General features: G+C 43.3%; 1 protein-coding gene across 11 annotated transcripts in view; it reads left to right on the top strand.

The window, feature by feature from the left end:
* Positions 1 to 21,652, top strand: part of PKHD1 (PKHD1 ciliary IPT domain containing fibrocystin/polyductin) — a 479,188-nt gene that overhangs the window by 231,622 nt on the left and 225,914 nt on the right. For 8 of the 11 annotated variants that reach the window (XR_014810260.1, XR_014810261.1, XM_084968324.1 and 5 more), the window contains exons 49-50: positions 10,141 to 10,318; positions 11,681 to 11,879. Coding sequence is in view for 8 of the 11 variants with exons in the window: in XM_084968324.1 (XP_084824450.1) it covers positions 10,141 to 10,318; positions 11,681 to 11,879 (377 nt within the window). In the remaining 3 variants the exon portion in view is untranslated. Of the gene's footprint in view, positions 1 to 10,140; positions 10,319 to 11,680; positions 11,880 to 19,404; positions 19,591 to 21,652 lie in introns of those variants that run through there. The other 3 variants (XM_084968328.1, XM_084968327.1, XR_014810262.1) reach the window with 2 other exon arrangements.

Raw genomic sequence — 21,652 nt, 5'->3', positions numbered from 1 at the left:
CTCACCCACAACTAAGAACCAAGTGCCTGGAGTGTGAGCTCTTCCTTGGAGGCCTTTCCTGGTCTACCTTCACTAAATGAACATAGTGCCTTGTTTGACACTGGTACCCTTCCCCCACTACCTTTTCTAAGACTGATGGGTTCTCCCTTTTGTGGCACTTCTGGTTTTTGAGCTTCCTCTGGCTCAGCCCTGGCGATTGGGTTGACAGAGGCATAAACGTATTTGAAGCTGATACTAATGCTTAATATCGGGGGAGGAAAAAATTCCCACCCTCTACAAGGCAGAGTCTCGTTTCTGCTTTGTTAAAGTGATGACCCAATTGGTCTGCGTGAGTTCTCTCTCACTGTTCTGAAAACATGCTTTCTATAAGAGGCACATATACTCAGGATAGTGTTCCTTTCCCGGTTTCTGTTTCTACCACTCTCATTCCCCCAACCCCATCCTTCCTGATAAGACCAGGAGGTGTTAGCCACACCCGGGTGAGTCAGGACCTCACTTTTGAAAAATGTCAGCACCGTTTCCTCCAGAGACCTCATAATGTCGATGTGCCTCATGTCGTTCTTAGATTTATTGATCCCAAATTTCTTCTCTATAATAGCCTGGGAAAGGATAATATCACCAGTAGGTTTTTAAGTGCTCCTTCTAGACCTCCTTTGCAAGCTCTTCTCTCTACCGCTTAAATACTAGTGTTTCTTAGGGTTCTTTGAGAATCTTTCCTTTCACAGGCTCTCACAGCCCCGATCTTTTTGTCTTTTCCAGGTGATCTGGATTATTCCATAGCCTTAGTTAATAGCCACTGATGATTCCAGGTTTTTTTTTCCCCCTATTCTACACTGCTTTATTGAGTTCCAGACTCATTTACCCAATTGTTCTTAGGGTCTGGATGGTTCAATATGGTAGCCACTCACCACAGGTGGCTACTGAACACATGAAATATGGTTCATCCAAGTGGAGATGTACTATAAATGTCAATTATACCCCTTAATTCTAAGATTCTGTATGAAAAAAAAGAATATGAAATTGCTCAGTAATTTGTTTACATTAATTATGTTGAAAAGATACTATCTTGAATACATTGGGTTAAATATATTATTAAAATTAATGTGACCCTTTTCTCTTAAATTTTTCAGTGCGACTATGACAAAATTTAAAACTCTATCTGTGGCTTGCATTGATGGCTGGCGATCTATTCCCATTGAGCAGCAATGCTTTCAGTATTTCCACTAGAGTTTTTAATAGCCATTTCAAACTCAATTTGCCAGAACTGAACTTCGGGTTATTCCATGGCCCTGTTCCTCCCCGGATCTTCAGCATCCCTGGGTGTTCAGGCAAAGGATTCAATTATCTGAACCAGAAATGGGAGTCGTTGACTCATCTGACTTTATTTCTCACATAAATCACCTCCTAAGTCTACTCCATTTTATCTCCTAAAAAATCTCTCTTTGAGTTTTTTGCTTCTCTCCTTCCCAGCTTCCCTTCTTTAGTCCAGGTTGACACTATCTCTCACCTGTGTAACCACAACAGCCGCTTAGCGTGGCACCTTGCTGGGAGCCCATCCTTAAACTTTGTGGATCTTTGCAGATGAGACCTGGTCTTGCATCCTCTGGCCTGAGACTTTGTAAAGACTTCCCAGTGCCTCCCAGTGACAGTCTACCATTTGTAATGTCTTTTGGGCACTTCATGACCAGCTCCTGCTGATTCTTCTGGCATCATTTCTCAACACTCTGCCCTCCCTTCCCTGCATTTTCTGTCTCAGCCACACTCAACTTCTTTGTGTGTTTCAATTCATAAGGTTCAGCTTCCATGAACTCAGCACGAAGGTCGTTTTCTCTGGTAAGCTTCCCCAAGCTTCCCGCACAGCTTGTGTATCCCTGCTGTGTGCTGGCTCTTCTATACTTGTTTTATCCAGTACTCACAGTTCCTAAATAGCTTTATAAATTGTCCCTCTCTTCTCATGGTAAGTAGGGCAAGGATAGGTTTTTGTTTGTTTGTTTGTTTGTTTGTTTGTGTTATGGTGCCCAATACCATGTTGAATAGTGACTCAGTAAAGTTAGTGGTGAATAAATGGATATAGTTTAAGAAATTGCAGACTTCTCTAAATCTTCCTCTTCAGAAGCTCCAGGATTAAAATACTATCCTCAGTCTTTCTTTCTAAAATTTCTAGGAAAAGCTAATATTTAAGAATGTCCATTCACAGTGTCCTCAAGGCTTTTTCTTGCCAGGGGCTGTCAGTTGCCCAAATGATTTATTTCAACAGCTGATTTCTTCTTCATGCCACCCCTACCCCATCCCTACCTATTGCGTGCATTCGTGTTTCTTTTCTTTTCCTGATTGTAGCAATGCACGGAATTGTAAGGGGGAGAAAGAGAACCAACTTTCACAACTGCCATCTGGGAATTATTTGTGTTTTGGTATAAAGCATTCTACAGCTCCTTCAGATGACATAGATTTATTCAAATACCAGTAAATCAAGCCTTGATCTGTCTTCCAATTATTGACTGGATTGAGTTTGGGGGAAATGAAAAGAGTTTACAAGTTGTTGTAGGTTGGCCAACCAGTCCTTCTGAGCTTTAATAGGAAGTACATAAAAGAAGGTCAGGCCATATACATATGTTTGAAATTATTTTTCAAAGGCTGAAGAATAGAGAAGTAATTAGGAATCATTTGTGGGTATAAATCATAGCCCACCTCCCTCCCCCACTTCCTAGGTACGTTACTGGACAAGTTACTTTACCTCTTTTTGCTTCAGTTTCATGCCACTAAAATGAGCAAAGTGGTACTTATCTCACAGGGTCATGGCCTGGCATGTAGTAAGTGCTCAGTAAACACTGTTTCTCTAATGTCCCTACATTTGCAATTGACAAAACAACGTATAAACATATTGCTAATAGAATAAAATATTATAGATGATGTAGTTTCTGAGAAACAAATGCCTGGCAAAGGAATCAAGTTTGCTCAAATGAAATGTAATCTAATTCTTGAAAAATAGGGAACGTTTTCTGATAGTCATGTGGCATTGCACTGATCTGACTAAACCTCCCAGAAAGCCATGGAATCTGGTGTCTTTCAGGACACAGTTTTCGATTCACTGTGCCCCAGTGTCTTCTGTGTCTTTCTTCCTAATTCTCCTCACAAAGAAAAGGTTAATGTTTTTTCTGATCACCTTGATTCTTAGATCTTGCTTAATCTCCTCTCCTGTAGTGAGTGCATTCAGTTTTTACCCATGGAGCTGTTCTTAATGTGTCAGTGTTCAGAGGATGGGGTACCCCCTGCCTTTGTGAGTGCAAAAGTGAAGAAGAGTTCAGATGGAAATTGTATCCCAGCTCTTACCTGAATAATTGCCTAACTTTCCTTCCTAGGGATAAATCAGCATAGCATCACAAATGGTATCTTTTCAGTTCTCAAAAAACCCCATGTGAGACAGGAAGGTTCCTGAAGTATTATCCTCTCTTGGCAGCAGCAGTTATAGAAGTAAAATGCAAAAAAGATCCACACATGAACATGCAGCCCAAACTGAGGAATAGCATCAGTAATACTCCATGGTTATACAATTTTATGAACAACACAGGGTCTGGTGGTGTGTTGGTGCGTGTGTAACAACTAGTTCTCTAGAATTAAAAGTGCTGATTTGTTGCATTGGTCTAATTCCATGGTGATGAGACTCTCACGTGACCTGTAAAAGGCTATCCGGATATCACTGGATGTGGAGTTAGGAAAAGGGGCTGACGTGAGCTCATGTGTAAGTGTCTCTCAGCCCCACCAGCACCAGGTGTGTATTTATATAAAAGGGAAGGTAAGCCTTGTCCCTCATCTCCCTACCTGATGCATGAAATTGTTTTTCAGTATTCCTAACAGGTAGTTTTGTGCCTTGGGGTTGTGTCACTTCAGTGGTGGCACCCTCATGTTCTGAGACAGCCATTCCAGCTTCATTCAACAGATCAAGAGAAGAGATGGCATAGTGTAGGAAGGATGGATAGACAGACAGACAGACAGACAGACGACAGGCATCTACTGCTTCTCTTCAAGAATTAAAGTATAATAAACAAGAATTATCATTGACCCATGTATGTTAACAATTGTAGACACTGCATTTGGGAAGGTCCTAGGTTAATTTAGAGGCTTCCCTACAATAAATACTTATTGCTTTAGCCAACTCTGAAAAAAAGATCAACAGAAATATACACCTGCAAAGTTGTGGAGGAGTGATGCTGGGTGTACCTGCCAGAAATGCAAGGATTATTAAATCATATGGCTTGCTTCTCCACCTACCAATTCTCTTTTCTATGGGAGTTTAAGGGTTGTTAAAAGTTTTGGGGGAGTTCCCATTTGTGGCTCAGAGGGTTAAGAACCCAACATAGTATCTATGAGGATGCAGGGTCCATCCCTAGCCTCACTCAGTGGGTTAAGGATCTGGCTTCACCACAAGCTGCAGTGTTGGTCACAGACGCAGATTGGATCCAGTGGTGCTGTGGCTGTTGTATAGGCCTGCAGCTGCAGGCCTGATTCAACCCCTAGCCTGAGAACTTTCATATGCCGCAGGTGTAGCCCTAAAAAGAAAAAAAAAAGTTTTGGGGAAAGACTGGGGGTTATGGTTTCTTTTGTCTTTTTAGCTTTCTCATGCAGAAGGAGGAATAAATAAGTGGTTCTCAATCATAAGGGTATGTCCAGAAAACCCCTTACTGACACGCATATGATGTGGCTGCATGATGGCAGGTCAGCAGGTGGAATAGTGGTGCTCTGACAAGGATTTTATGAGCCTGGTGTATTTTTAGAAGATGCTTAAGCAAAGCCATCCCTCAGAAATATGTTGTCTGTGCTCAACATTTTGGTTTTGTCCTCTCTGTGCAGTAGATGATGAGAATAACAGCAGCCAGCAGGAATATCCAGGCGATAGTACCATTTGGGGCTAGCTATTATGATGTATCTGGCTTAGGAGATGTGTAATTATAAAGAGTTTATTTCACAATTGTTCTGAATTTAGAGCATTTAGACTCAATGCAGTGTTTGTCTTAATACACAGAGATATGCACCCTCAGGAAAAGTGAGCTAATGGTAAACACAAACCAGGGAGTTAATATGTGTTCTCAGTGGTATTGTTGATTGCCTAACAAATCCTCTGTGGACAGTATACATTCAACAGTTCTGCACAGTATCTGGACACTAAATTATGCAACTGTTTATGCAACTAGTATTGCAAATTGGTACTTAGGTTGGGAAGTTTTATCAAGTGATATATTTCTAAAGGAAAATGTTCTTTTATTAAAAACAGGCTTGATGATAAAAATAAAATAAAATAAACTACCTCATAGGAAAGGAAAGGTTTGTGGCCCTGTTGTCTTTTTGATTGTATAGCAGAGCTGTAGCTGATGATGCAGAGGTAAGGGTTAACACTTCAAATGGACTGGTTGCCTCCTGATTTCTTGCACATAAAGTTCAGGGAGAGACTTCTTCCCCTCATAATGAAGCTCTCTGCTGCTAATGGCCCATGCAGACTCCCTTGGCTCCTCCAAATTAGAAATACTTGTGTGCTCCTTTGCTTCATTAACAGTAAAGAGAGGGAGATTGGTGGCTATTTAGGGCATGGGGAAATTGGTGGCTATTTAGGGCAAGAGAAAATTGTAGTAATTATGGTTGGTAAATTCTCTTTATAGTATTCTTCTACCCTTGATGTTCTTTTCAGAAGAGCCCACCACCGTCACTGCTGGCATTTGGCCTAGAAGGTTGGGACTTGAATTTTTGGCCCCTGGGTGATGGTCAAGACAAGGCATCTTGTCTACTGGGAGATGGGTCTTTTCCACTTTGATTGGCTTTTCCAAATGCATGGTCGGACTCTTTCTACTACCACCTGTGATAAAGGCGTACTTGCTAACGTCCTTCTCTACCTTTATGGCCCTACGGAAAACTGGTACAGCCACGAGTGCCTGCAAAATCGCATCCCACGTGAACCTTGGTTGCGATGAATGGACAGATGGATGAATGAGGCAACTTGATAGGATCAGAGCAGTGCCTGAAGAAGGAAGAGGAAAAGAAAAGATGATTTGGGATCATGATATGCTGTGGTTGGGTTTTCCATTGATCAAGAGGTTAAGCATCAGATTATTTGAAGTTCATTGGAAGAAGGACATCAACAGGAAAGAAAAAAGTCCAAGAGACAAGTATAACTGAATTAATGTTAGCATTTTCATAGTTTTATGATATTTAAAGAGAGGGTCATGATTGGCAGGGCCTTCAGAAACTGAGGAGTATCTCCTGAAAAACGGCTCCTTCAATCATTGAAATGATGATCCATACAGAAATTGAACCAGGAGAAATTAGATGATTAGACTGATTTATAAATATGATGCTGATGGAAATTTGAGAGATAATTAAGTCTAGTCAGTAGGAGTAGACTATTTCTGGATAGACTTTCCTGGGAAGAACTATCACTAAGTAGTCAGTTAGCATGTTCTAGTCCATTTGACATTCATTATTCATTCAACAAACATTTGTTGAGTACCCGCTATGTGAAAGGCAATTTTACTTCTCACTGTGAATTGTTAAATGGAAATTCTGATTTACAATAAGTCCCTGTTGGGGTTCAGTATTGTGATTCATTTTCCAGGGTTCATATGTCTGTGAAAGTGGAAGGGCTGTACTTTCAGAGCCTGAAATTCTCAGAGTCATTCTCTGCAGTGGTGTGGAATCCCCCTGATATGCTGACCTCAGTACCCACTGGGGCTAACTCATTCGCCTCTCTGGTATTTCAGTTCCAGCTTATCTCTTCTTACCACATTTGTTTTACATTAATTTCCCAGAAGCCTATCTTTATTTATTAAATAATATTGTTGGGCCAAATTGCACTGGCTGATCTCTTGCGACTCTGGGACTCATGGTTTCAGTCAGAATAAGAGAGAATTGTAATGATTGAGGAGAGACAGCGAGAAAATACAATGAAGAACATTAAGGTTTCTAAAGGTTAACCAAAGATTAAAATTCAAAGATAAATTTCATATATGGAGGAGGATTTTTTTTTTCTTTTTAGGGCCACACCTGCAGCATATGGAAGTTCCCAGGCTCCTGGCCTATGCCACAGCCACAGCAATGCCAGATTTGGACCACGTCTGTGACCTATGCAGCAGCTTGAGAACACTGGATCCTTAACCCACTGAGAGAGACCAGGGATCAAACTGGCATCCTCATGGATACTAGTCAGGTTCCTAATCTGCTGAGCCACAGAGAGGAATCCAGGAGGAGGAATGTGAGGATGTGAGCACCCCATAACTGGAAAAGGGAAACGATAAATCATGGAGGGGATTCCCACAGTGGATTTAACAGATGACCTTCATGTCCACTCTGATTCTAAAAATATGAGTCCGGGATTGTCCTCTAGTTCCTACTTAAGTCTTGATATGCATGTGAAAACATCCCTCTGAATCCCAAGTGCGCAGAGAGGATGGAGTCCCCCACCCTGAGATTTCTAAAGGTTCAGGGGATGCTGTGAGGGACACCTGGGAAAGCGGAGTTCTTCTATTCCAGATGCCCTGAGCATTTTCCATATCTTTAATTTTATCAATTAATGGATGAAACAAACACATTTACTCTTATAAGAACTATGTATCAAGTATTACTCTGCTAGGGTGAAAGCTCTGTACCCTGAAAGGTTTTGAGTGTAATTTTAAATGTCTAAATATCCTGGATAAATCTCTAGACATTAAAATAAGTAGAGAGAATGGCAAATCTGGTAAACCTGAGGTTCCTTCTTTTGAAAGTTTTTAAACTGAAATATAGCTGACTTATAGTGTGGTGTTAGTTTCAAGTGCAGAGGAAAGTGATTCAGCTATACTATGTGTGTCCACACACCCCCACATACACACACACACACGTATATATTATTCTTCAGATTCTTTTCCCTTGTAGATTATTACAAGATATTGAGTATAGTTCCCTGCACTATCAGGAGGTCCTTGTTGTTTATCTCTTGTATATACAGTAGTGTGTATCTGTTAATCCCAATCTCATCTTTCCCTCCCCCTTCCCCTTTCCCCTTTGGTAACCGTAAGTTTGTCTTCCATGTCTGTGAATATATTTCTAGTTTGTAAATAAGTTCACTTGTATCATTTTTTTAGATTCCACATGTAAGCAAGAGCCTGGATTTATGCGGTTCTTCTTTAAATGAGCTGTAGTAGACACTGTTGGGCTTGGTGATGTTTCCCGTATACTTTACACATATTATTGCTTCACGTTTTACACTTGCTGTATGAGATACGTACAGACATAAAGAGGGTCAGCTATTCCCCCAAGTTCATACCCCTAGTGCACGCAGATATAGATTTCCAAGCTACACCCACTTGACAGTGGTACCGAAGCGTTTAACACTGAAACCAGTTTCCTTGTTACAATACACCACTAGATTGTAAAGTGGCTTTCCATTTGCTCATGCCACCCTTCACTTAGAAAACCCAACATCCTCCTTCGTCTCATTTCCCCCTACTTTGAAAATTTAATTATCTGCCTGCAGCAACATGCCAGAGTTAAACATGCTCATGAAAACTAAACCAAAGCATGGAAGGACAGTCATCATGTGTGTGTACAGTTTTTTATTTTTTGAACTTTTGCTTTACTTTTTTCTGTCCACTTTATTTTATTTTATTTTTTGGTCTTTTGTCCTTTTAGGGCTGCACCCGCGGCATAAGGTTCCAAGGCTAGGGGTCTAATTTGAGCTGTAGCCACCAGCCTGTGCCAGAGCCACATCAATGCCAGATCCTACACCACAGCTCATGGCCACGCTGGATCCTTAACCCACTGAGTGAGGCCAGGGATCGAACCCACAACCTTATGATTCCTAGTTGAATGCATTTCCGGTGCACCACGATGGGAACTCCTTTTCTGTCCACTTTGACGTTCTTTTAGGGTCTAAGCATGTAGGAAAATCTATTTATGTTTTAGTGAAATCTTCAAAATCACCTTCTGGGGTGAGCTGTGTAGAACAAGTTGTCAAAATGAAAAACTCTCTAGTTCTATCCATGACACTAACATACTTTTGACATACTCTGCCTCAGTTTCCTCACTTGGTCAAATGCTGTTCTTCTAGAAACCTGTTCTGTAAATGGGAAAGCTGACACCAGCTGCTTTTGAGAGTTCATCCAAGCCTCCTTGGTTCATATAAAAACATGATTTGAGTGTCCATTGTGTACAGGGTCTGTGTGCCAGTGGGCAGGGTACCAAAGAAGAGAAAATGTCTCTAACTTCAGAATGTCATAGCTCTAGTTAACATACAAACATAGTAAACATACATAGTTAACAAACATATGTAATTAACACACATATATAGTTAACGTACAGAGTTACAAACATACATGGTTAACAAACAAAGATACAAACCTGCCAGCACTCAGGTGCCTGGCAGGAGTGGGCCCTTGGCAATGTGTAAGCCCACAGGAGAGGAGCCAGTGTCCTCTTTGTTCTGGGGATGCTCCTGAGGACATTCTGGCTGGGGAGTTGGAGGTGGGCTCCAGGAGTCCAGGCACATCAGGTTCTGGGCCTCCGCCACTGCTTCCCCTGGGGATAATTAATGACTATATAATGTGTGTTATGTTGATGAAACTGGGGTAGACAGGATTCTGATCATGGACATGTCTTTGTTAAAATAATAATATATAGTCCTGGCCTTTATGAGCTCATTAAGATGGCAGTGATTGGAGTTCCAGTTGTGACTCAATGGTAATGAACCTGACTAGTATCCATGAGGTTGCAGGTTTGATCCCTGGCCTCACTCAGTGGATTAAGGATCCTGCATTGCTGTGGCTGTCACGTAGGCCCAAAGTTGCAGCAATGATTCAACCCCTAGTCTGGGAACTTCCATAGGCCACAGGTGTGGCCCTAAAAAGCCAAAAACAAACAAACAAAAAAAAAATGGCACTGATGAAGTTTCCTAAGAGCTGAGGGTTACAGGCCACTGTAATGTACAAATGGTCCAAGGACATCTTTGCACTGGGCTTTTTGACCTACACCGTGACCACTAAAACCTCCATGGTCACCCAGGAAAGAGACGTATGTGGAGAAAATAGAAGATGACGTACCATGATGGAAGAGGAGTGCCCCAGATCCAGATGGACAAATAACTTATAATCCACTTTTTTTTTTCTTTTTTAATCACCCTAGAGCCAGTGCCCCGAAAATTCCTTATGATTTAACCATCACGGACAGCAAAAATAAGACAACCACTGTGAGTTATGTGCACAACACCCTGTCTAACCTTTATGGCTGGATGGCTCTGCTCTTGGATCAGGAGACCTACTCACTGCAATTCGACAGCCCTTGGTCCAATTGCTCTTTGCAGGTAACTCCAGCATCCACTCACTGGTAGTTTTCATTTCCCATATTTCCTTCCGTGAAATCATTGGTTTGCAGGTTAGCATCTTCCGGTGCTGATCAAGGAAACTGCGGCAGCATTCTGAGCAGATGAATGTCACCTGAATTCAAGATGTGTTTGTTTTTTATTCTAAACTTGAAAATTTTAGAATCTGTTTAAATTTTACCTTGAACACAGAATGGTTCTGCCTACAAATTTAACTTTATTGAAACTGTGAAAAACAGTTTCTAAGCATCTGATAGAATTGTTGTCTTATGTTATGAATTGGAAACCAACTTACCCTGAGACGTATTTGTAGCCAAGAGAAAATGTCTTCACAAGGCATTTTTTTACATGGCACACTGCCACCTTGTGGTCAAAGGTTAACTTGCATATGAAGGTCTAGCCTTGTGTTCCAGTTGGAATCAGATGGTTAGAGGGAGGGAAGGTAGGAATAACCATGTGGAAAGTGGGTGCATTTTCTGAAAAACTCAAGCCAGTGGACTTCCTCAAGCTTCTTTCCTTCCTTTTAACTCATTTCTTTCTTCCTGTCTCATCACACACAGTCTCCCTGAAGATCATGGGAGCAGGTCTTAAGGAGCTGGAAGCAGGCATAGGTCTGAGGAATTGAAAGCAGAATCCTTTTGATCCTCTCCCCCAAGGCCTCAGAAAGGATGTGAACCCCTCTCCCCTTCCCTTGAGGTTCGCATGAGAACATTCTGGAAAGGCGAAGGCAGGAGAATGGTGACTCTGGAGGTGGACGCCTGGGTGTCTATCCCAGATCAGCATTCTCCTGCTTTGTGATGGGAAAGTTCCTGAACCTCCACCTGCCTCAGTGTCTTCATCCATAAAATAGGGCTGTACCAGCAATAATCCCTAGGGTCTTTCAAGGACTGAACGCCTTGATAGCAGTACTACCTGAAGATGTAGCAAGAGCTTAGCAGTATTAGCTATTACTCTTATGAATAGATAGCACTCCTATCATTGTCTGCCTGTTCGAGACTTGGCGAAACCTGGAAAGGAATTGGAGACGTGGTCTCTTCTGTCTCTTCTAGCCATTTGACCTGGAACAAGCTACCTTGCTTGTCTGAGCTTGGTTTTCTCCTCTGTTAATGGAGATGATTCAACCAGAAGTGAGTAGGATCTTCAGTACTCAGATTGTAGGATTTTATAGCTTTAGTTATGAATTTATTATGGAATAGATTTAAGTTAGCCCACTTTCCACATGAAGAGTAGCCAGTCTGAACTGTCTTATTTCAGAAGGACCCCATCTGAATTCTTGGGAACTCGTTTTTGGGAGGGGAGACTTCCTTTCTAAATGAGCCTTTTGTTCTTTTCTCTCGCTTCAAGTACTCAGCAACATTTGACAACTTTGCTCCTGGGAATTACCTGCTGATCGTGCACACAGACATACCTTGGCCTCACCCTGACATCCTTGTAGGGTGCGGGAGTCAAGTGGGGCGAGCCCTCCCATCTCTTCCATCACCTGGTCAGGACCAAGGCTGTGACTGGTTCTTCCATAGCCACTTGAGACAACTCACCTATCTGGGTAAGTACAACTGGATGAGCATGTTGATGGCACATAGTCAGAAACCACTACTGACTTTTGAATTTCAAACACTGGTGCTGCGAAGGGATGAGAAACTGAAAGTATCCACGGGGTGTTAGGGTTAAACAGCCAGTCCCTGAAATCAGATGCCTGCATTTAAATCCTAGCTCCAGCACCTGCTAGGTATGAAACACGGAGTAGGTGTTCTTCCTAAGCCTCAGGCTCCTCATCTGGAAAATGGGTTAATAAAAGGATTTACCTAAAGGATAGGACGTTAAATCAAGGAAAACATGGAAAATTCTTTAGCAGAGTGTTTAGCCCAGAGCAAGTGCTTAATAAACTTTGATTGCTGTTTTTTTGTTTTTTGTTTTTTTGTTTGTTTGTTTTTTTGTTTTTGTTTTTTTTTTTGCTTTTTAGGTCTGTACCCATGGCATATGGAAGTTTCCAGGCTAGGGGTTGAATCGGAGCTACAGCTGCCAGCCTACACCACAGCCACAGCAATGCCAGATCCAAGCCACGTCTGTGACCTACACCACAGCTCACGGCAATGTCAGATCCTTAACCCACTGAGGGAAGCCACAGACCGAACCCGCATCCTCATGGATACTAGTTGGATTCATTTCCGTTGCGCCACAATGGGAACTCCTGTAAATATTTTTAACTCATGTTAAGGCAGTGTTCATGTGTAGAAGGATCAACTTCACATGTAAAAACAGGGTGGCTGGTGATGCTCAAAGATAAAAGGAACAGCAGAGAGTAGAGGGCAACAGCTACAAGAGGGGATGAAGGGTGTAGTGAACGTGGAAGAAGAGTAGGGAGGCCTTGGAAGGAAATCTGGAGAAGGTGAGATGCCCTTGTGGAAGGGTATCTAAGGACTAGGGATGGGCCATCTCATCTTGTGTCCGATGCAGCATAAGGGTGACGGGTCTGGGAGCCTCATTTTATAGGACTAGAAACCCTGCTCGTGATTGCAGAGTAACAGGGGCCCAAAGGATTCCTTTACCTTTTCCTTTTGAGGTAAAAAGTAGATTTATTGAGAGAGATAGACAGGGTGTAGGCCAGCTCAGAAGGCAAGAGCAGCCTAGAAGATAGACATTCCTTAGATGGAATGTGGTCCATTTCAAAAGGCAAAAGAGCAGCCCTGAAATATGAGGTGGTGAGTTTTTACGGGCTGGTCATTTCACAGGCAAATGAGTGGAAGGATTATTCCAATTATTTCAGAGAAGGGGCAGGATTTCCAGGAAGTGGGCCACCATCCACTTTTTGGCCTTTTATAGTCGACCTCAGATGGTCATGGAGCCTGTGGGTGTGTCATTTAGCTAAAATATATCATGATGAGCATGTAATGTAGCTCAAGGTCCCCTGGAGGTCAAACCTTCCACTGTCTTAGACCTAGTTGGTTCTAACCAGTAAATGTCATATCCTCAATGACTAGACTATGTCCTTCTTTTAAAGGTTGTGCCCTGCTCCCTTTCCTATTTCTTTATTGTGCATGTTTCATGGGATCCTATTGTGTGGGTCAGAGCCATAGATTTCTTTTGACTTCTTGGGGCTCATCTCATGTTTCTTTTCCATATTATTTCAGCATTGGTCACTCTGAGCACCACAGTGTCCACTTATCTATAGTCAACTCTAGCCAGTGTGATCTCTGAGGAAAATCCGGCAAAATTAGTCTTTATTTATTTATTGCCTCTTTTTTTTTTTTTTTTGGGCAACACCTGTGTCATATGGAGGTTCCCAAATCAGATCTACAGCTGCTGGTCTATGCCACAGCCATAGCAACGCGAGATCCAAGCCATGTCTGTGATCTACACCACAGCTCACAGCAACGGTGGATCCTTAACCCACTGAGTGGGGCCCGGATCAAACCCGCATCCTCATGGATACTAGTCAAGTTTGTTACTGCTGAGCCACAACAAGAACTCCCAAAATGAGTCTTTAGAATGATGATTTTGTTATAAATTGGTCTTAATAGATCCTGGTGGAATTCAGATGCATGGCAAGCATGGCAAGCCGCAGCCTCTGCCACAAGCCAGATTTGGCCCTAGGGTTTAGAGAGCTGGCAGGCATCCTGAGTTTCTTATCCCTGTCACTTGTGCCTAGCCACATGTCAACTGGGTCTGAGTACACTGGAGCCCTGGGACTATTACATTTCAATAGCACCAGAGAGGCGAGGAGGATGGGGCTTCCTGGATATTCTTAAGGTCTTTGTCAAGTGGATTGTGGTATACTTTATTTGCACTGAATTGTGCCATTCAGATTTTATTTCTGATTTGATCCATCCATAAATGTAACCTAAAACTGTAAAAACTCAGGATGGACAGAGATCTCTCAGACTGTCTTGCCACGAGAGTCAAGTACAGCCATTAAGTCAAAGGAAAGAGTTGCCGTTAACTTTTAACTCTAACGGTTCACTTGATGTATATTCTGAAACAAAATTTTAATTTCAAATTGCTCTGGTTTTATTACTTAGCATGCTTCTGAGGAGCCTGTCTTGCCCATCAATCGGATTTTGTTCATGAACTGCCAACTAATTTCAACAGTCACATGAGCCAAGCATGATAAAGGAACACTTGTAGCATAAAGAAAAAAAAAAATCAAGTCATGCAGCTACAGATTTTCTTTCCCTTCGATAGCATTATTTATTGAATTAATAGTACATTATAGTCGTAGACTATATTTACACACATGCCAATGAACATCTAAATATACATGTAGGAGTTCCTGTCATGGCTCAGCAGAAGCGAATCTGACCAGCATCCATGAGGATGCAGGTTCAATCCCTGGCCTTTCTCCGTGAGTTAAGGATCCGGCCGGCATTGCCATGAACTGTGGTGTAGGTCATAGATGTGGTTTGGATCTGGTGTTGCCGTGAGCTGTGGTGTAGGCCAGCAGCTGTAGCTCCGACTCGACCCCTAGCCTGGGAACCTCTGTGTGCCTTGAGTGTGGCCCTAAAAAAAAAACAACTATATATATATATATATATATATACACCTTACATGTATATGTGCATGTATATGATGTAGATAAATATTTCAGTATAAACCATTTTTATCAGGCAGATGGCATTTATAATTAAAGATTCTTTGTATCAGAATACCTCAGTATTTTCACTTTCGAATCATATGAGTTGGGTAAGGACTAGGAAATCACAGAGGGTTGATGGAATGTTTCATAGAGTTGGAGACCCTGGCTCCTTGGACAGGGTTCCTGGTGCTCCAAGCAGTGGCTTCTGTGGTCATTTGTGTCTCCTCTGTCCTCTGAAGGATTGGAGTAGATGGGTGGCCAGAGCCACTTCTGTTTCCATTCCTGGACGTGGGGATGCAGGAGGAAGAGAGGCTCACAGCGGTCCTCTAGGGGGGAGTCCCATGCCGCCATATTGGGTTGTGTGGATGGGATACGACTTTGGGTATCCTCTGTGTACAGCTTACAACATCACTAGGACGTGGATGATGAGGCTACCATGTTTTCCATAGACCAATGCTGTAATGGCAGGGAGGAAGTTGTGGCTGACACTTCAAAGAGACTACAAGCAATAGCATTCCAGTAACATATTGATTTTTTTTGTTGTTACTTTCATTTAATTTTTTTTTTTTTTGGACCAAGTGACTTAATAGGTCTGGGATTGGGATCCTTTACATAAAATACATTTAATCTAAAAAGAGAAGTCGAGACCTCACAGTCTATGTGAACATATTCCTGGAATTAAAAAAAAAAAAAAGTGGGGAGAGTTGTGTATGGCGAAGTTTCATTTTACTGCAGGGAATCTGCTTGACCTTGTCTATGTCCAGTGAGTTTCCTGTCAGGCTTCAGGGGACGGGCGTGTGGGGACCCTGCTCCTTTCCCTGCTGGCCTTTCATTCCAAGTCCTGCTTCATTGAGAGTTGGCTGCATTTCACTCATTCCTTGACCACTTCTAAGCGGGCCGTCTTTTGTATTGTTTGCTTGCAACTCTACCACATCCCCCCACCCCGAGAGAGGAAGTTTTAAAAAAATCACAATTATCTTCATTTCCTCCGTTTGGCTACTTGGTGTGTTATTTAAGACGCCTGAGTAATCTCTGACCCAGCTGAGCATGGCAGAGACCGGAACCCAGGCATTCTGGCTCCTGGCCATGAATCTCTCCACTAGAGTGTGCTGCCCACTCAGTAATCACTGACCGCTGACCAGAAGGGTGGAGGGTGGGGTGTGCCAGGCAGGGTTATGGGAGAAAACTTCTCCCTGATCCCCAGTGACCAAGAAAAAAATTCCTCACATATAATTTTGTTTGACCCTTGCATTTTGCTTCTTTACCAAGGCGAGTTTTATTTTTGTTCAATAAATGTCTTTACAGAATGGAAAGTTCTTTGGAAAGCTCATGACCAGAGTTTAGGGCTTTGGGTTTTCATCAGTGCCTAGCTGGCTGCTTTACCTGGGGCCTGGAATTATAAATGCTTCATGCTTTGGCAGCTGCATCTCTACAATGAAGTCAAGAATACTTATCTTGGCATTCCTCTCATGGCTCAGCAGAAATGAATCTGACTAGCATCCATGAGGATGCAGGTTTGATCCCTGGCCTTGCTCAGTGGATTAAGGATCTGGCATTGCTGTGAGCTGTGGTGTAGGTCTCAGATGCAGCTTGGATCTGGCTGTGGTGTAGGCCAGCGTCTATAGCTCCGATTCGACCCCTAGCCTGAGAACCTCCATATGCCACGGGTGCAACCCTAAAAAGACGAAAAAAAAAAAAGATACTTACCTCTTGGAATTGTGGTACCAAACATCTTCTGGGGTGATTAGCGTGATTATATTTTCTCAGTAGATATTTCTCTAGAATGTTTCTTTTTCTTCCCCCAGCAGATTAGCCATCTCAGGTGCCTTGAACTCAGTATAGCCATCATAACTTGTCTGAAGGAGTCTCCTTCTATCTTCCTGGACTGGAATTTATGAGATAACAAATTCATGATACCAGGACATCTATGATATATAGGTCCCTTGATTGAAACTTAATGCCACTTAAACAGTTGTTAACCCACAATGGGTTAACCTTGCTCTTTGAGAAATCTCTCTTGGGGAGCTTGGTTCAGGTTGCCTTTCAAAAGCCCCTGAGACTTCTGCCCAAGGAGCCACTTACAAAACAGACCACAAGTATTTGTGTGCGACAGTTTGTGTTAGCCTCCCAAAGGGGCAATATTTGCTTTAATAAACTATTATGAGTGGCAGTTGCCAACTGTCCCTCCTACACCATGCCGGCGAATGGGCCTGACTATAGGACAAATGTGCCTTTATATCTTCAAAGTCAGAATCCAATCCATCCAGCCCGTTTTTCAGTGTGTGTGGTTAGATTCACTAGCACTCCTGTCTCTGCCTAACGCAGCCAGTTTCCCACTGCCTCTGTCCCTGCTGGGTTTTTTTTTTTTTTTTTTTTTTTTCTTCCAGGGATGTTTCCGTTCATGGTGAACTATTTTTATTTTTTAGTTACATTAACGCTATGAAATAATTAGTCAGCTAATTAATCTGGTTTACAAGCTTTGTAGGATTCTTCAGCTGTCAGTCAGGCCCAGGCCCGAGGCCTCCATCTAGTCTCAGCTCTCCTGCCCATGTGATTCCCTGTTGCCATGGCTACTGGCTACATCTGCTGACACCCCACTCTCTATTTATTGCTTAATTAAGAATTTCACGCTCAGCCCTTATCTGCCTCTAAGAACAAGCGCACACTGTTAAGAAATTCCGAATGGAGGCCCGGGCACAAGGAAAGCCTTTCTTGCGGGCTTGGCTGGATGGAGCCTCTCTAACGATCTTCTCGGCAACCCAGCCGCCACCCTTCAATCAAAAATCATTAAATGGGCCAGAGATAATGAGCATGGAGCGTATCCAAAGCAGGATGTTTGCTTGGTCCAAAGGAGGGAAAGCTGCTAGGCCCCATGCTCTGCTCCACTTCAAAGGAAGATGAGACCCCTCATCACTGGGGCCTGATAAAGCCTCATTTGTTCTGGGCTTGACTTATGCAAAAGGTCTGGTATGTCAGAGTCCCATCTCACAGACGTGGGGTTCCCTCCCACCCCCACCTCTTGCCTCCACCTCCACCGGCCCCCTCCCTGGCCTTCCTCACGCTCGTGGGTCAGCACTTAGGCAGCTGAGTCCCCCAAAGCATCAGGCGGAGCGTGTAATCACTGACTCCACGCTGACAATGGCCACTTGTCGGGGGGTGGCCAGGAGGAGGTCTTCGTCACAATGGGGGCACGATTATTGCAGCTGCTGGGGAGGGCTATGCTTCTTCCTGTAGAAAGAGAATAGGACTTGCCCCGAACAGGAGGACGAGGCTGGGGGAGGCGGTGGGGGTGGAGAGGGTGGAGAAAACAGTCTTGGGTTGATTATTCATATCCCGACTCTCGGAAGCCTGATGCGGAACCAGTGGGGTCCCAGCAGCTGCTCCTGTTCAGTCCTCTCCTAATAATTGTACATTCTGTCCGGGGTCAACTTACTTTTGACCCTGTCCTTTTATATTGGTAAGAGGCTCTTTCGGGCACACTATTGGGTTGTGGCAGGGTGCATTAAACACTCACAGCCCCTTCCCCTCCCTTTATCCCCCACCCAACCCGCAGCCGGTGATAAATTCATATCAGATGCTGAGCCATTCAGCGCCGCCCTCCTGAGTTCACACAGTCCCCCCCACCCTGCTCATGCCCAGCGATGCAGCAGAGCTGGGATATTGTGTGAGGGCGACAGCTGAGAAAGTCAGCCTGCGAGGCTCAGTGGCTCCCATGTACCACCTTCCTCTGAACAGGCTGAAAAAAGACACGTCTAGCCAGGCCGGCCAATGCTCATTTCCAAATGTCACCCTCACCAGGATAAAGGCAGGCTCTTTGGCAAGAAGCCGGGGCTGTTGTCCACAAGGGCAAAAGGGTTGTGGATAGAAAGACAGATGGACTTTATTGTCTGCACCCGCTGCCCCAGAGAAATCAAGTCCCATCGCGCACAACTTGGGAGATTCTAAATATGAGGAATGTCTTCCTAAGTTTGCAGCTAGGCGACCGTGGATACTGCCTAGGTTTCTCTTAAGATCTAGGAAGCTGGCATGGGCAGGATGTTGCCTCAACCCTTCTGTTCTTCAGCTGTTCTAGAAAACTCCATGCAACACCTTGAGAAGATTTTTTTTTTCTTTTCCCTTTTTTTTTTTAGGGCTGCACATGCAGCATATGGAAGTTCCCAGGCTAGGGGTTGAATCAGAGCTACAGCTGCTGGCCTATACCACAGCTCACAGCAACACAGGATCCTTAACCCACTGAGGGAGGCCAGGAATTGAACCAGCATCCTCATGGATACTAGTTGGGTTCCTTACTGCTGAGCCACAATGGGAACTTCCTTGAGAAGGAATCTTGTTAGGATCTAAGGAGAGAGGACTCAGCTGGCTCCCCAGAGCTCTTTGGGAGGAATTTATGAACAAAGCAGGATCATAATCCTTCGAAACTCTGCAGCCATTCCCATGCTGAGGCCCTCTAAGGCAATCTATAGCATTCTAGTTAATAAATTAATTTACATTCTTATAGGAAACTCATTCCTCAAAGATCCCCAAGGATTTGTACCAGTAATATAGAGGACTGACATCTGGGAAATGCATGAACCTTTATGGCAAAAATGTAGAGAATGGAACAAGGGCTCTGGTTGTGGAAAGGCATTTTGCCTCTCAGTTTCAAGCCACTTCTGCAAAAAGGAGAAGGAGAAAAGAAAAGAAAGAATGAAGGAAGGAAGACTCAGAAGTCAGAATCAGGTATTTTTTTCAGGGAATCCCTCAAGATTAAGGTGCTAATTCTCAGGGATGCTGGTAGTTGGCCTCAATTCATGCAGATCCTGGATGGTCTAACCAGAATCCCAGCTTGGCTTTTCTGAATCTATTTCAGTGTTTTTTTCTAGGATACTAGTGTTTTGTTTTAATCCACGCTTATGTCCCTGCCCTTGTAAACCAATTCTTCCTTCTTTCCTACAAATAGATATAGGAGAAACCTGAGCCTATGGATTAACTCTGTTCTTGAACCTTACATATTTGAGTACCACCTTTACACCTGGTCACATCCTTCTGCTACCTCTACTATTTTTGACATTTTTCTTCAATAAATTCCCATGTAGCCTTATTTTTAAAACCAATCTCTTATTAAGAAATAATGGTTATAAAATCATGGGTTAAATTACCTACTGGGTTTATCTGAAATGCATTAACATTCATAACTATTAAAGTAAAACTTTTAGGAGTTCTCAAGTGGATGAGTGGGTTAAGGACCCAGTGTTGTCACTGCTGTGGCACAGGTTCAATCCCTGACCTGGGCACTTCCGCCTGCTGTGCGTGTGGCCAAAAAATTAAATTAAAATAAAACTTTTATACCATTAATATCATCCCATCACATTTTGTGTTTTGAGAATACACTGTGGTCTTCAAGTTTTTTGGTATAATTGATGAAAAGTAAGAATGGTGAATATAAGGATCTCTGGTTTTTTTTTCATCTGGGTTTCTCTCCTCACCTGCTAAGAACACCTGCCTCTGAGAACAAGCCACATTTTTGAGAGTATGGTATGGAAAAAGTTGTAAAATTCCTTCAATACGTGCTTTCTAACTGTGCCTCGTGGGCAAACAGCTGGAATGCTTGTTCCCTGGCCTGGGAGCTCTGGTTCTATAGTTCTGCACATGGCCCAGGAATCACACACACCCTGTGCAAGCATGGGAAATATTGCTCCAAGTCAGAATAACAATTGCTATTGTTCTCTGAGTTAATTAAGAAGGTTTAATTGAGCTAACTCTCAGGACTGGTTAATGCAGATGGATCTGTCAGCATCTTGATCAAGTTCTTTTGCACTTAAAAAACTTGAGTGAATGTTATTGGAAATAGTAGAAGACTCACAGGTATTCTCAGTATTTTATTCCTTCCTTTCTCTTTCTGTCTGTTTTAGGAAGTTCCCAGGCTAGGGGTTGAATTAGAGCTTTAGCCATCACCCTGTGCTACAGCCACAGCAATGTGGGATCCAAGCCGCATCTATGATCTACACCACAGCTCACGGCAACACCAGATCCTTAACCCACTGAGAGGGGCCACGGACCAAACCCACATCCTCATGTAACCAGTTGGATTCATTACCGCTGAGCCACGATAGGAACTCCTCTCCGGATTTTCATATCATGTTCTTGTGAAGGTCTTGAAAAGACCCTGGGTGATGAGGACCCAGGTGACTTGATGGCTGTCTCCCTGAGGCTGTGGTCTGACTGCCTAGGGACCAGTTGACAAAAACGCCTTCTCTGTGGCTGAGTCAAAGAGGCTAATTTCTAGGGAGAAAGGTGAAGTTCACTGAACAGGGAGGGAGAAGCAGAGCAGGACAGCCCAGGTGTGTGAGAAGTGGACAAAGAAGGCAAAAGAAGGTGAAGATGCAGAGAGAGGAGCAATCCAAGAGCTGGCCCATCAAGATGGTGCTGGGGTCTGGGTCCGGGGCCCACAGTGAGGGAGGGCAGGCATGAGTTGGGGTGAAATGGGATGAAACTTGCAGACACAGAAGGAGTTGCTCTTTCTTGTTTTTTCCACGTGTCCTCAGTGATTGACTCAAGCCATATAAATGTGGGCTGAACGAGAGGTCCTAATGTATGCACACTCCTCAGTGGCAGAGTGAGCCTAAGGATAGAATGAAGAAGAAAACAGGAAAGGGATCAATTACTAAGGTGCCAGGTGCTTTTCTTTTTGGATAGATGGGGACTCTCTTTCTCTCCAAAATTCCAAGAGAAAAATGGGACCTGCTCTGGGAGAGAATCAATTCATT

This window comes from Sus scrofa, chromosome 7, assembly GCF_054392235.1.
Source record: "Sus scrofa isolate SSC_HxYL_T2T_F1_AM1 chromosome 7, Sscrofa_HxYL_maternal_Yorkshire_Landrace_v2.0, whole genome shotgun sequence".
Taxonomy (NCBI): Eukaryota; Metazoa; Chordata; class Mammalia; order Artiodactyla; family Suidae; genus Sus; species Sus scrofa.
This window is presented reverse-complemented; position numbering and strand designations above follow the sequence as displayed.